Below are 16,180 nucleotides of genomic sequence, written 5' to 3' on the forward strand. Positions count from 1 at the left end.
TGGTATATATTCAATATATTTATTGGATTATATGAAAATATTCAATGTTGTTTATGAACTTGAATTAATGGACAGAAAACATTGAATATTTTTATATAATATAGAGACTAAATTTGTACTATAACTTCAATGACCACATTGAAAAAATAAAAATTTAGGAATGACATTGTATATTAAACCAAAATTTATAGACTATTTGTCTAATTTTTCCATATTTCAAGAAACGAAGATTAACATGAAACTATTTTACCAAAAAAAAAAAAAGATTAACAAGAAAGTATCTTTTAGGCCCCAAAAATCACGAGACATTACTCTCAAAAAGTAGATGAATGAGTGGGGATACACGTATAGAGGCTATCTATTAATGATTGACGATCAGCTTTTGCTTTTAGGATAACTTAAACCGTTCTCTCCGGAAGAAGGAAAAAGTAAAAGAAAAAAAAATTAAAAATTCGATTTTTTTTTTAAAATATCTTTTTAAGAATGAAGTTATATTAACAAAGGACCGAGTCGAGCGCACGGCTTTTGTGGACCAGGCCCTGAGTACCGAGGACCTAAACACTACTTATGGACCCCTGGCTCAAGTGCCGAGGCATTGAACATGACACCTAGGCTTTGGGCCCTGCCTCAATAGATTTGGGCGTGAGCATCAGGAGCCCAGGCCAAGCCATAATGGACCTGGACCCGAGCCTGAACACCAGAGACCAAGTCTTGAACATTGGGGACCTGGGAACCAACGTTGGGGTTCCCATGTTCAAGCGTAGAGTTTCAAGTCCAAACGTTGATGCTTAGTTATATTTTGAAAAATGTTCTTAAAATTTTCAAATAGGATATCATTTTCTTGAATTTAAATATAGGCTTTCCGTTCATTCGGAAAACGTTTTCCGTTGACTTATTTTTTCAAGTGAACCAAACGTCAGAAAATGTTTTCCACGAAACAAATGGATACCTAGTTTAGAATACATGTAATTTATCGTTTCACCCTACAAAGCACAACTGTTTTACAAAAAACGATGTGATAGAGATTATATAATGTCATATATATGAAAAATCCAACTATAATTTTTGAATTGATTTAACGAAGAGCATGGACCATCGCCAAGTCTTGGTCGAGTCAAGATATATATTACTTGGGCAAGGTCGGACCCCTTTGTTGTTTTCCCTTTCGGCAAGGAGTCCATAAAGTAGTTCTAAAGAAATTTGCACGAAGTTAGGTAGGTCTTCTTTTTTCCCTTACCCTCTCCTTTGACGGATGATGTGCACGATTAGTCCACGAAGTTCTTTCAAAAGACCAAGATTTTCAGGAAAGTGAGGGATTCTCCGACAAAATGATTGGCCAACAGAGGACAACAGTAGGTAGTTGATGAGTGTGAATTTGACATTCTTTCATCTCCCGATCCTTCTAGCTTCCGTTTAATGTCTTGGACGTACTGGTCCAGTAAATATGACTTCCTTTCGCTTGAATTAATGTGAGATACATGGCTGTAAATCTGACCAGCTCATTAAGTATTCATCATCTTGCGGTCAATTTTCCGGCAAAGAGATAAAAGAGGCCAGACAAGTGTCCCAGTCCAGAGAATGAATGGAGGAACTATCCAAGATGACCAAGCGAGTCTTGACAAGATCTCTTGAGTATTCTATCGTTGGATTAAGAGGAAATTTACGATTGTTGTTGGGAACTCACGGTAAAAACCCGATACCTTCTCCAATGGAGATCAACAAGAGGAAATTCAAGTCCAGACCCATCAACATATCCAACAGAACTCACTTTTACTCAAAAGTTTAAATCAATTAGTTATAAGTCAAATAAGATTTACTAACAGCTTCACAACACACCAATTCTACGATATGAAACTTTGTTAACACAATTCACACATGTATCTCAACAATTATAATTAGAGGGGCTTTTATATATATGAAGGTCATCTCCCATTTATTTGTATCATCTCACGAGTAATAAAAATCCTAAGCTTTTTTTTACAAGTTTCTCTCTTTATAATCCTTATAAGTGTTGTGAATAAGATTGACTTGGAAAGTAATTTCTAAAATCATGTGTAAGAGAACGCTAGATAACTATTCTATCACACAAGCATAAAACCAAGGGTGGTTGATTGCATTATTGATGAGAGGTACTTTGAAGCAATCAATGTCAATGGAAGATATCATCCTCTTCAAGTCCTTTTAGCCCTTTGAGCATCAAATTATATATTTCAAGATGGTCGGTCTCACAAGAAAAACATGAAGAGTAAAAAGACAATCACATCGTCAAATTTCAACACTAAATTTTTTAGAGTGAAAATGAACAACTGAATTTACTAGTTGGCTTACAATTCAATATCTTATACTCTTATTGAAGTCTGATTCGATTAGGCAGCTGAATAGGCTTGAACTCCGTCCACCATGCCCCAGCAAGAAGTAACAACAGCAAAGAGATGCACATTCGTTCATGTTCTGTCACGAGAACTCGGGCAAAACACTTACAAAAGAGGGTCATACTTTTCTGTATTCTTAATTCAACTAAAAAAAATTAAATTGGTGAATATACATTACATGTTTTGACTAAAAAAGAAAAAAAATTAGAGCGGAGGAGAATATAATGACAAAAAGAATTGTTTTGCGGACTATGTCTGTAAAGAAATTGAAGCGCACAGTAATGGGATAGACAAAGACTAAAGACTTCTGCTCGAATCCTTGGACCACGGGACACATAAAATGCTTTGGTCAGCTGTGCTTTTTCTCAATATGATAACTAATGTGACCGGACCACAAATGAAATTGAATCTTGATTCTTTGTGATGATAACTTCACTAATATGACCCGATAGCATTGTTCCAACTTGCTTTGTTATCACTTATTGGCAGCTTTCACTAAAGCCGTGCCTACCATTTTGACATGAGTGATGATTCGTACAAAGATAATGGTCCAGTATAAACACATTTTAAATCAAATGGATAGGACCAACCAAAACAAATTAGACGTTTCGATTTTAACATAGTTCATCGATTTATTTGGTTTGACGGAATTACTTCTCCCTTATTCTTTACAGTTTATTGATACAATGTAGTTTGATCCCTGCATGTTTTGGTAATGCTCAAAGAAAAAGTGTAGATAAGGTGATTGATTTTCATATCGGGGAAGCTGTGTAAATATTCATTCGAAGCATATTGTTTTCAAGAATGAGATATTAATGTAATAATACGACTTTGTCTCTAAAAATTAATAAATATGTCTCAGATCAATCACCTTCCGACCGAATGTAATACTTCGAGACATACACTAAACAGATTATCTAAGTTGTCTCATATTTACCAAATTGGATTTGTTTCCAAAAGGTTGCCATTAGCTTAAGAGTGCTCCTACAGTTAATTCAATCAAGGCAACGTACCAAAAATGTTTTGTTGTTGAAATGAATTAATATTATAGATATTTGGCAGATTAAATGATGATCGCACAAAATTCATTTTGTTTTCTGGAAATTTGTGAAAACAAGGATCTTGCACGTACGCACTGCTATTTAATTACAAGAAAAAAAAAACCAAAAAAAAAAAAAACCTTTCTCTCGTGGCATGAGAATAGAAAAGGAAGCCTGGCTGTCATTCATAGTTTTTTTTTTATCTTTTGGGTGTCGAGAGAGAGGGAGAGAAAACGAGAAAGGGAGAAGCGGGGTCTTTGAAGATAAATTAGTGAACTTATAAGGACATCTCCATTCCAGCAGCTGAATTTGGGGGATCAAGGGCATGTTTGTTTATTGTTGTTTCTGTTCTTCGGAACAAAAAATTATATTCTTTTGTTCCGGGGAACAAAAAAATAACAAAAACACGTTTGATAAAACTTTTGTTCCCGGGAATAAAAAATCTATCTTTTTTGTTTCTAGGAACAAATTTAGAAAACGAGAAACAAGAAATAGAAAAAACCCGTTTCTTGTTATCGAGCACAATTCCAAAAAACACTTCTTTTTCTTCTTCTTTTTTTCTTTCCCTCTTCTTCCTCTTGGTCGGTCGCCGGCCTCGACCATGGTGGCGACCTCACCGGCGTCGCCGGCCCAGGCGAGGCCGGCCTCACGCCACCTAGGCGAGGCCGAGCCTCGCCGATGGTCTCGATGGCCGGGCGAGGTCACTAGCAAGGCTCAACCTCGCCCAACCGACACGAGGTCGACCTCACCTGGTCTCGCCTTGGTTGGGCGAGCTTGAGTTCCGCCCAAATCGGCGAGGCCAAGCTTGCCTAGCCACCCGGCGAGTCTCGGTCTCGCCAAGCCACCGCTAGGCGACGCCGACCCGGCGATGGCCCAACAAGGCCGAGCTTGGCCTAGCCACGGCGAGGTCAAGCCTAGCCAAGGGCCGATGAGGTCGCCAACCCTCATCGACCGGCTAAAAGGAAGAAAGAAGAAAAAAAAAAAAAAAAAGGAAAATATAATAAAAATATTGAAAAATTAAAAGAAAAAAAAAATATACAAGTTTACCAAACACATTTCTATTCCTAGAGTCGAAATTTTTGCAGTTACCAAGTACGTTCTTATACTCGAAATTGTTCCCTAGATCATAAATTAAAAAAAAAAAAAAAAAACTATTTATATTCAAAAATTGTTCCCCAGAAATAGAAACGTTACAAAACGCGCCTTAAGTCATTGGATCAAGGAATAAATTCTAAAATATATCATGAAAATGCAATTGAGTCTTAAAATTTATAAAAAAATCCTAAGGGATTATCTGGACAACAAAGTCAAACCAAATTATCAAGCAAGATTTGATAGGTAATAGTCAACAAATTGGAATTCATTTATCAACAGATTTTTTCTTCCATTTGAACTCATTTCCATAATTCTTTTAGTTGCTTTGATATGTGCAATTGATGTTGCTCATCAATGATAAATCTTTATAACTATTACTAGCAATCAAAATTCAACTTCGTTTTCTGTTATCAAATCCATTTATCTTCAAAAATATTTGAAAACTGTTCATGTATAAAATATAAATTCTTTATTTTGGTCCATTACCAAATATCAATCTATTCCTTTGTTTTGTACTTGTTATATTATAGTCAATTGAATACATTGAATTCTTGTTCATATTGAAATGAATCAAAATTAATAAGGAGATGGTCAATGATACTCGAACATGTACTTGTTTTGAGCGCCTATTTATTTTCTATTGGTATCTATGGATTGATCACAAGTCGAAATATGGTTAAGGCCCTTATGGCCCTGTTTGGCAACACTCCAAACAGTGACTAATTCTGATTTTTTGTTCCCAGAATCAGTTTGGGACGAGAATCGCGTTTGGTAAATTTTTTGTTCCCAGGAACGATTTTGGACAAGATTTGAGAATCAAAAAAAATTTGATTCTACGTCCGAGAATCGAAAAAGAATCAAAACGTAAAACCCTTGGTTGCCATCCGCCATCACCCGCCGCCGCCCGCCACCGCCGCCGCCCCACCGGTCGCGGTTCGCCGCCGGTCGCCGGTCAGCGAGGTCGCCAGAAGGCTCGCGAGCCAAGGCGAGGTCCGTGAGCTCGCCGGAGGCAAGCCCGGCCCACGGCGAGGCTAGGCCTCGCCCGGTCGCGAGGCCGAGCCTCGCCGGTGGCCGAGCCGGCCTCGCCCGGCCGGCGAGGCCGGCTGGCCACCGGCGGGCGGGCGGGCGAGCCTCGCCGTGGCGGGCGAGCCTCGCCGGCGGTGGGCGAGGCTCGGCCTCGCCGAATCGGGCGAGGTCGAGCCTCGCCGGTGGCGGGCGAGCCTCGCCCGGTGCGGTGAGGCTCGCGGCCACCGGCGAGGCCGGGCGAGCCTCGCTCGGTTTAGGCAAGGCTCGGCCGACGAAGGCCGGCCTCGCCAGGGTCGGCGACGCCCGTGAGCGTCGCCGGCCCTCATCTGGCGGTGCCGGTCCGGCGACCGGCCAAATGAAGAAGAAGAAGAAGAAGAATAGAAAAAAGGGAAAAAAAAAAAAAAAAAAAGAGGAAAAAGAAAAGAAAAAGTAAAAAAAGTAAAGAAATTATTTAAAATTTATTTAAAAATCAAAAGAAATTAATTTGGAACAGAATCAATTAATACGATACCAAACGCAATTCTATTCCGAATAAAAATTTTAACAGTTACCAAACGCTTTTTTACTCGGTAATTAGTTCTAAGAATCAAAAATAATCATTTCTAGTCGAATCGGCTCAGAACAGAATCGTTGCCAAACGCGCCCTATGTGTCTTGAACTTGAACTTATCCTCAATGCAGTTAATATAAATTTTGTAACATTATCAGATTTTATTTTTTTTTTATAGTCGACAATTAAAGGGAGATATTTTCTCCATTTTTGTTATAGCTATTGCAGCCACCGAAGCAACTATTGGGTTAGCTATTATTTCCTCAATTTATCATAACAGAAAATCAACTCGTATTAATCAATCGAATTTGTTGAATAAATGAATAAATAAGTAGTATTAATTAATTATATATTATTAATTATAGAAATTAGAATATTCATCAATTCAAATTAGTATTTATAATACGTAGGTTTGAGAAAAACGTAAAAAATCAAAGTATCTTGGGTCAATCTCATGACTCGATCCAGAATTAGATTGATTAGAAAAATTATGGTAAAATCCATTGATTCATCTAGAGTCTAAATATATGATCCATTTACAATTTTACTAGATCGAAAATTGATGACATTCAAAAACTTATAGATCCGATGTCATCGAGATCTTAAAACTTATCAAATTGGTGCAATCGTGTCCTTATGTTAACTCCGTCCAACTTGGTAAATTAAGAAATGCCAGCGTGGCTTATTTTAATATTTTCTTTCTCTTATGTGGTGATAACATGACTAAAATATGAAACATAAGACTAATTTAGTCTAAACCTTTTAAAGATTTAACAAACTAATCCTAAACATTTTAATAAATTGCCAATTTAGTCATTCCGACTAATTTAAGTCGAATATCGCTAACATAGCAGTTGAATCAGCACCAATCGTCTTATATAGTGCAATAGGTGCTAGTGGACAATACTTTAACTTCTTTTAAAAAAAATTAAATTTTATTAGCTTTTCTTTTTTCTTTTTTGTCATCTTTTTACCAAAAAAAAAGCATAAGGCTGAGGCACCGCCAGCCACTAGTCAAGAGATGCAAAGCCCTCACGATGGCCCATGATGGCTTGGCGAGGCAGTCGACTCCCTCGCTGGCCACAGCGGGGGGCAAGAAAGGGCCATGACACCCTCATCGTGGCCCACAAGGGCTTTTGATGTCCTCGCCGGCCGCAATCGACAATGGCTTCACATTCTTTGCCTAGGGATTGATAGGGGTCAGTGGCCCTCGCCCAATGGCTAACAGTTACCCTGGCCTTGTGTTTTTTTGGTAAAAAAAATCACTAAAAAATTCTAATTTTTTTAATAAAATTAAAAATTTGTTCACGTCGGCTCCAACCACACCACGTAGGATGGCTAGCGCCGACTGAATCGCCACATCATTAATATCCTATCAAGATTAGCCCAAAAGACTAATTTGACAATTCACTAAAAAGTTTAAGACTAGTTTGGCAAATCGTTAAAAGTTTTAACACTAAATTTGCATAATTGAAATGTTTATAACTGAATTAATAAGTTGTCGAAGGGTTCATGACCAAATTGGCAATATTTAAAAGTTAAAGGACTGAACCGACCAACATATAATGAATTTAGCAATTTTGGAACAATTTTTCCCCCTAACCCCATTTGCATCTTGGATTGCAACTTCCTTTCAAGTTGCATTATGCTTTCACTTATTTATCAATTTTCCATTTTTTTTATCAAACTACCCTTGCCCCAAAATATTTCCCCATAAACCCTAACTGGCCTCCCCTCTCCTCCTCCATCTACCATGCCAACCGCGGTTTTGGCTGCCGTCAGCGTCGGGTTTGCGGCCACCGGTAGTTGCTGCCTCTAATGTGGTTTACATCGAGCTCGGACAACCCGACTCGAACCAGATCAGGTCCCCCATGACCACGAGCAAGGAGACCTGTGAGCTCCTTGACAAAGCTTGCATGGTCGCCACGAGTTCTATCACAGAACTCGCAAGGCTCACGGTTGGCGCGAGCCTCAGGGAGGCCCATGGGGACCATGGACGATCTCGACTAAGGTAGTCGGTGATCAGTCACCGGCTCCTCGAAGATTTGTAGAAGTGCCTAGAGAAGAAGCGTTGTTACAACATGCTCAGTAGTCCTCAAGCAGAGAAACAAACCATGCCTCCACCACTCGCATTCCTAAAAAAAAAACTTGATTTTCTTCGTCCCATAATATTCTAGAGAAACATTCTAGAGAAACAAATTTCCCGTAGACTATGTTCACCTTATACAAGGAAAACCATACAACAGAAATGACCCCGTAATCTCGCTAAGTCGATGAATAATAATACACTGACACATCCTAATTTACAAGAAATCTGATATGGTGGAAAGAATAGAATACCAATTGCAACCAAAACCAAAAATCTCGATAAAGATATGACGTGATTCAAACAGCCGAAAGGCTGGCCCACTTTCCCATATCGTACGGATCCGCATAGTGGTACAACTTTATTCTATTCGACAACGACAACCCAGCGGCCAATTGTGAAGTTCTAAAGTTCGGGTCTTCCTGTTCGGCAGGGTCATCAACAAATGCGGTGACATCGCCGAGAAGTCTGAATGTAACTCGACGTGCTTGTATCTTTCTATGGAAGTCGAAGTACATGGGAGTGCCGGGTTTCGCCTCGGGCAACTGATATTCTCCTACAGTCACCATTTTGTGGGAGTCCTGGAACAAATTGTTCTCTGGTTAAAACTAACGGACGGGGTAGTAGATCTATAAAAAGAAAATATATGTCTGCAAAAGTACAAGCAAAAGACACCATCTGAAAAGCTGTCACCGAATCTGTCTCCCAGCAAGGGCGCATGCATGTGAGAGAGGAGGAGAAAGAGAGAGAACACATATGTAAAGAGTATTCAACAAATTGAACACATTCAAGACAAGCACGTACAGAGGAGATTCACTAAAGACACACCACTCTGAACACTACAGCAAATAAGACAGAAGCATGCCCCGTGCAATGGAGAAGCAAGTGTACATCAACTTCAAGGGTGTGGAATGGCAATTTCAAAGGTACCTGGAGGGCAGAAACTTGCATATATAGCACAGCTGGAGAGATGTATCTCTCGTCCATTAATGTCAACCCATCCTGCGTATATGCATCTGGAAGCGGCGAATGGGTGATCCGTGGCTTAATTGCACTAAAAGCATCTAAACGAAATCCTGCAATCAAAGGTGAGAGAGGAGAAAGGTACTGCTCCAAGGTAAGATCATTATCCATGAGCCTCTCAGCCTCAATAGGAACCTATAAAAAGTCATTGATGGATAAGATGGTCATTAGCAAATAGCATGATTGGAAGTTCGACATGAAGCCGAGTAAAAGAAATGCTTGGAAATCAGTAGTACCTTAAACCTATTTAACTGAGGAACTCTGTCTGACAAGTTTCTCAAATTCATCTGGTCAGAGCCTGGTGGTAGCTCCGTCTCTTTCTTTACCATGCTTCCAACGACTAATATTCTTTTGGCATGAATACAGGGTTCACTTTCAACTGAGCCTCCAAAGGAAGCACGCCGGCTAAGCTGTGAGAACGGATTCTCTTCCAGAGCTAAAAGATTGATATCTTTCTCAAGATTAACAGAATAGGAACCAGGACGCTGAAGGCGCAGAGTAATCCATAAAATGCGGCATCGGACAGGATTTCTGAAAGCAAATTTTATATGCCTGGGTACTTCATCCTCCCCAGCCAATTTTTCTTGACCATAGAATTCTGAGGAAGATGCTATAAGAGACTGGACATCCCACTTTCCCATGCATGATCTTTCTTCTTTCTGTATCTTGTTACTAGCCCAGATTTGCACCTGTCATTGCATCAGAAGAGTTCTACCCAAAGTAAGCGATAAAGTTTCTAGTTATGTAGTAACGACGAGACTGTACTTGGTGGGGCCAAAACATCTGAACTCAACAGGCAGTGATTGATTCTCATAATCACTTGTTCTAACAAAGCACCTCAAGGGAAGGAGGATAGTACTCACCTTAGGAGTGAAATCAAACAAGTTATGTCATCCTCTTCCATCTGAAAGCTCATTTCAGTTATCCCAATTGTATATTCGTAATATCATTCCTCACATGATTAGCATAGCCCACATGCACTTAAAAGCATATCTAAGCACAAATAGATGTACCAAACTCCTGTACTAGACTGGCACAATTTCCACGACTCGATTGGGACCACCCATGAGATTTATATGGCTTATGCTTATCTCCTACAATTCCTCTCAAGAAGAGCACAGAATTCGAAGAATTAAAATCACCTATCCACTACATTATATCTTTTCAACTGTTTTTTTTTTTTTTTTTTGGTGGGGGCACGAGGGTGTGTTAGGTGTCATACTTCAACTGTTTGTTTACATACAATGCAACAAATGTAATTTGATTCAGGGCAAACTATGGACGGTCAATCCATCAACAAATGAAATAACAATTCAGCCAGATAAGGATATACCCAACTCATGGAACCCAGCAGATTTTGATGCATTAAATAGGTTACTGACATCCTATAACTTCACTTACACTGGGAACATCCGCCGCAGAATAGCCACATGGACTAACAAGCATGATCACTCCACTGACATCGGAAAGGGTTCCCAGAGCAATGACCAGTTCAACAGAGGAATCACTGGTAGGAGCCTCCCAATACGAATGCTCCGACCCAAAAGCTAGTGGAGCAAGCAATGATAATGGTGGGGCAGAACCCACTGCTGTTGGGACCTAAAATTACACACAAGTAAAAACCAATGATGTAAAAATATAGATGTCAAATGAAACAACTTGATGGTGTTGGAGGGCTTTTTACTCCCAACTTTGCTTTATGGATGTTAACCATCAAATGCTTGGTAGGAAAAGCCATTTAAAAGCCAACCCATAGAATCTAGAAGCACAAACTGCTTTCTCAACCTTCTTGCAAACAGCATGTACAGAAAAGATAGGAACATGGCACACTAAGATATGTCTTTTTGCTTTAAGTCCTGAAATTAACAATTGGACAAATTTTGACTCCCATACGCTACAATAGCTATAGCATAATCAAAGCCGCAAGCACTTGTATACAGGCTCTAGGAAGCATGAACATGTCCTCTAAAATGAAATAAAGCTCCTCAGTTTGATGTTATTTTCCCACTCCATATGTGGATAGTTAATAGGATTGAGGATTCTGGAGTTATATGTTCAGCGTGGAAGTCCAGCAATTTATGCATCCTTTTCCACTAACCAGTGAGAGGAAACTTATCTGGATGCTATTCAAAGAAATTTCAGGATACCTCAACCATAAATCCCTGTTACTTCCAAAAGGACTATACTTCTAAAATCTAAAAAAACTACCACTTGAAATTTAGACAATCGAGGGCATCACTATAGTTTATTATAAGAAAATTGGTTTAGGCCAAGCTCAAAACTGTCGAGAGAGAGAGAGAGAGAGAGAGAGAGAGAGAAGAATGAAGAAAATCTCTCGAAAAGCATGCATGACTATTGCTTCAGAGAGTTACTTGTTAAAGGTTTTGTTTGGTTTATAGGAAAGCACACATCTACCACATTTCCAGTAGTTGGGCAGCTAACAAAAGCTGGTCAGTCTTAAACATTGTTCAAAGAAGACCCACCTTTAGTTCACAAATATTCTCCTCAAAATGAAGGCACCAAGAGCTGAAAATAGTTGTAATAATGGAAAAGACAAGGAAAGCTCTGAAATATGTAAGATGCAAGAAATTACCAAATGCAACAAGCTGGCAAAAGGGAATTCAGCAAGTGATTCCTCTCCTTTAAGTAGTTTTCTTTGAGCTTTAACAGCTCTCTTAGGATTAGAATATCTATTTCTTTCAGATGGATAATCCCGTAAGGAAGATCCCATCACCTCATACAAGGCTGTATAAGCAGCATCACCAGCACGAGCACTTCTTCTTAAGCTAGTCAAGACCCTGATGTAGTCCAACATCAACGCATGAAGCACAATGCCTTGGCAACACCTCTTGCAGATAATACCATCAATTGTCGTGGATCTGTTCGTTGAGACATCAATTTGACCACCATGGCTTGATCCACCCTGACTCTGAACACTACCATAACTTGAGGGATCTCTAGAGATATAACTCTGAAGAAGAAGAGCTCCTTTACCAGCGCAACAAACCTTACAGACTTTCCTTTCACACTGAGAGCATAAGAGACTAGGTTGTGAGGAGGTTGATGAAACTGTTGAAAATGGAGTTGCAGGAACCCCAGTCTCAGCATGCACCTCACATGCTGCCCAAGCATTTTCCCTAATCCAGTCATATTCCAGAAATCTATGATGTTATTATCAGTATTCTCAAGACCAATTGCAGCGGTGATTCTGTCTTCAAGTGAAGCTTGCCCAAGCCATGCGAGCAAATTGGCAATTCTGCATAATCTTTTCATATAAGATTCGTCAAGCAACAGATTGGGGTTTATTGAAGCAGGATCAATCCCAACTGACAAAAGAGCTCTATCCCTTTCAGCAGCTGAAAGATTTAGTCGAAGGCGTTCTATTTCAAGCTCCGTGGCTTCTGTAAAGTCGAGCTTCTTTCGCTGTTAAAAACACATCAGGTGTCAACTTACAAACTCAATGAAGTTACAAGAAAGTGCAACAAATCACTTGTTAAGGGCATATTTGAACTAATATGTGAGAATATTTCTAACATTTACCGATTTAGGCTAGCTATCTGAGACAAACCTAGAGATAAAAAAGAGGTGACAGCGAAAGTTAAAAGGATAAGAGGCAAACTGTGTACTTGGAGCCATTTTTCAGAAGAACTTATTGCAACTTTCTTTTTTTTTTTTTTTGGTCAGAGCAATTTTCATTTTATAAAAGTTACTAAATTGACAGTTATAAATCTTAAGCTAGCTAAGCATTTCAAAAAAAGTTGGGTAACTTGGAAGGATGTCAGAAACATTGTTTTGAGATGAACTAGAATTACTTAAGACATAAAGAGATTAATAATGAAACAAAGAGAAGCAGTTACACTTGATAGTATCTCGTAATTTGGAAGGACATATTTCAGGTACGCATTCCTTGGCTTACCAAAATTGTGGATAAGATATTACAAACAATGAAAACGCCACATTAGTATAGAAAGAATGCTTTAGTACCTTGGTATGAAGAAAATTATCATCAGAAGATATGTTAATTGTATATACAATTAGTGAGTCATCCAATGAAAGCGCGAAAAGAGGAAAAATCCACACAAGAAACTGGCAATTTCCAATAAGTAATTTGGTTTCTTATTAGAAAGATCAAACCACGGATGCTTTCTATGCTGCCCAAGACTAAAGAGAAATAAAGCTAAAAAAAGAACCAAAAGTATAAAAAATAACATCAACATGTAAAATCATGTAGATTGCACATTAAGACAACAGATTTACAACGACGGTGCAAGGGGGGAAAAATGAATCTCCCTAAGATTTATCTATTGAAAAGAACATCAAGGAACATAAACCATGATATAACATGAGGAGATCCCAACATACCAGGTCAGCCCCTGTAAAGGTACTTCAGATGCCCGATGTACTGCTGGTTACCATTTGCTAACGTTTTCTCAGCTTCTGGAAATGTCTTTGTATCATTTTCAGCACCATGATACTCAACAACCGCTTGATCTAAGAAATCAAGGTCGTCTCCATCATATGTAACATTTTCTGCCAGCGGATGAGAAGGAGGTTCATTAAATGTATCCCCTCCTGTCAAAAGGTCCACAAAGTGGTTCCCCGAAATGCCTCTTTCATCTGATGGCAACACATTGTCATTGGACAAAGATCCAGAGAAAGGATTAGACTCGGGATTAGACATAAAAGGATTACTCTCCTTTTGAAATTTTTTGCTGAACTCGATAAGTTTAGCACCACAGCCTTCCCCAGTGAAAGCTCCAGACCAAGGGAGGAAGCTCCAAGGATTTCGATCTGTGAAACAATATATGAGAAAATCATATCTACCATAATACACGGAAGAGAGTACAGGAACTCACAAGAATGGCAGATAAAGTAGGAAAAGGAATACACAAGTTAAACTTCACATGATGCCTAACAACAGCAATACAGTGCCCTTATGAGTTCCTGATCAAGAAATGGTTTGTTTCTAATTACAAGTGAGAAATGAAACAAGATGTGGTATTAAGCAACAGGACATGGAATTTATCAACAGTTTTCACACCTTCTCTGCCTAATGGGTTAACATTTTGAGTTGGAATTTCTCATGCTTTCTATTTTATAGATATTTTCACACAACCAAAGAGAAAACCATGAAGCATTGTCAATTTGAAGATCTACCGATGCGAATGCATTCCACCATTTGATACAAGAACAATTAAAAAGATACCATCACCATTAAGTCTTCCATTGGAAATTAAAACCACAATGACATATAGCACACATGCTTAGATTTATTGTTTATATAGTTAGTTATAAGAACAAATGCAACAAATCCAAGCACATATACTGATTTTTTATTTTTTTTACCTCACCAAGCGTCACAAGGCTTCGTTCAGAGAGAGCAGGATAAAAAGTGAGTGCAACTACTCGAGTAAGAAAGTTCAGTTCTCCTTCAACTTCTTCATAATCATATAGTAGTGAAAGAGTTGATGCATCTTGAGAATGAAGTCGCGCCCCTGCTCGGTAATAGCCATATCTTCTGCACTAATTGGTCCTGGTAAGGGGATCAAAATATTTGTCCCTTTTGCACACATAGGAATAGTAGCGCCCTGGGAACAGAAAAACGAGAAATAATTAAACTATGCATATGATCAAATTCCAAGCCTGATAAATAAAAAAATTGTTTCAAGCCATGTTATATGCATGTTTCTAATAAGACCATGAAAAGGCATATCAATCGACTAGGTTTTGCCCAAAAACCCAAACCAATACAGAAAATTTTAGTTATTTTAAGACCAGCTTGGCTAGCAGGTGGTTTACTACGGTTTTGGATCAGACATTTAACAAAATTAAATTGTTTAACCTTACTTAATCACATAATACCCTCTGCTCTTGCTTCACTACATCACAGAATTTTTTGCTAATGTCCTTTTCTTTTGTTAATTTCATTAGTGCACATGACTATGCCTTTTGACCATCATGCCTTTGACTTTTCCAATTACATTAACATGACAGGGCATAAGCTGGACTAGAGACTAATGATGTTAGCAGCAGGATTACACGGCAAGTAAGGAAAAAGTCGCTTGCTGCCAAAGAGATGCGTGTCTTGCCTGGATAGCTATCTCACTATTACACCCCTTTTGCCCATTATCATCGTGTTCTTCTCTTAATTTCTCTCGCTTTGCACACCATGACACTTCTACTCCAGAGTCTACTTAATCCTACCATGCCCCCTTCTTTTCTTTTCACTCAATCCTACCGTGCCCCCTTTTCTTCTTCTTCTTCTTCTTCTTCTGCTCTCTCCACCATCACCTCATCTCCATGTTATTTTATTTGTGCAAAGGATCCCAAGCATGAAGAGCATACAAAAGCCAGCTCTGGTTTCTCCTTCCACAATTGGTTATCAGATATTTTGGTGCTTGTAACCAGGAATTGGACAAACCAAAAGAAACAGCACAGAAGAAGATGGGATAGAGGAAAAGACAAAGGAAAGGGTAAAATCTGTAAACCAGACTAAAACTGCTTGGGTGAAGAATTGCCTCACATAGATGGTCAAAATTTAGATTAAATTGGCATAGACTGCAGTCAACCACTGATCCATCAGAGAGTCTCACCATTGTAGCCATTCTATCTTTATTTTAACACTTGAACCAGAGGTTGGATTTGTTAAACCACAAAGCTGGCTCTTGACAGGTTCTTTAGCCAGTCCGGTTGTAGAAACACTTTGCAGCACAAGTAAAAAACACTTGGTATAGTTGGATGATGGAATAGGGCTACAAAGGAGCCACAACTATAAATTCTAGTTCCGAGTTCTAGGTTTTCCTCTTTCAATTTTCCACCCACATACATCTGTACAGCTAGACAAATATTACCTATACTAATGACTACCATTCACTACAGTCAATCAAATTCCAATCAAAACCCCCACCACATATGGAGGAGCTTCACTGACTTTGAGATAACAAAGCAGAATTGGAGGAAAATTCTGTCCTCTTTTCTTTCTTTTTTTT

General features: G+C 38.9%; 1 protein-coding gene and 1 pseudogene across 1 annotated transcript in view; both read right to left on the reverse strand.

Moving 5' to 3' along the window:
- The window catches only part of LOC120296052 (probable phosphoinositide phosphatase SAC9), a 28,544-nt gene extending 20,468 nt beyond the window's left edge, over positions 1-8,076 (reverse strand). Inside the window, exon 1 of the mRNA XM_039317703.1 lies at positions 7,974-8,076. Within this exon, the coding sequence (XP_039173637.1) occupies positions 7,974-8,076 (103 nt within the window). The remainder of the gene's footprint in view (positions 1-7,973) is intronic.
- Positions 8,077-8,214: 138 nt separating this feature from the next.
- LOC120296054 overlaps positions 8,215-16,180 on the reverse strand; it is an 8,730-nt pseudogene continuing 764 nt past the window's right edge.

Source organism: Eucalyptus grandis, chromosome 7, assembly GCF_016545825.1.
Source record: "Eucalyptus grandis isolate ANBG69807.140 chromosome 7, ASM1654582v1, whole genome shotgun sequence".
Classification (NCBI taxonomy): domain Eukaryota; kingdom Viridiplantae; phylum Streptophyta; class Magnoliopsida; order Myrtales; family Myrtaceae; genus Eucalyptus; species Eucalyptus grandis.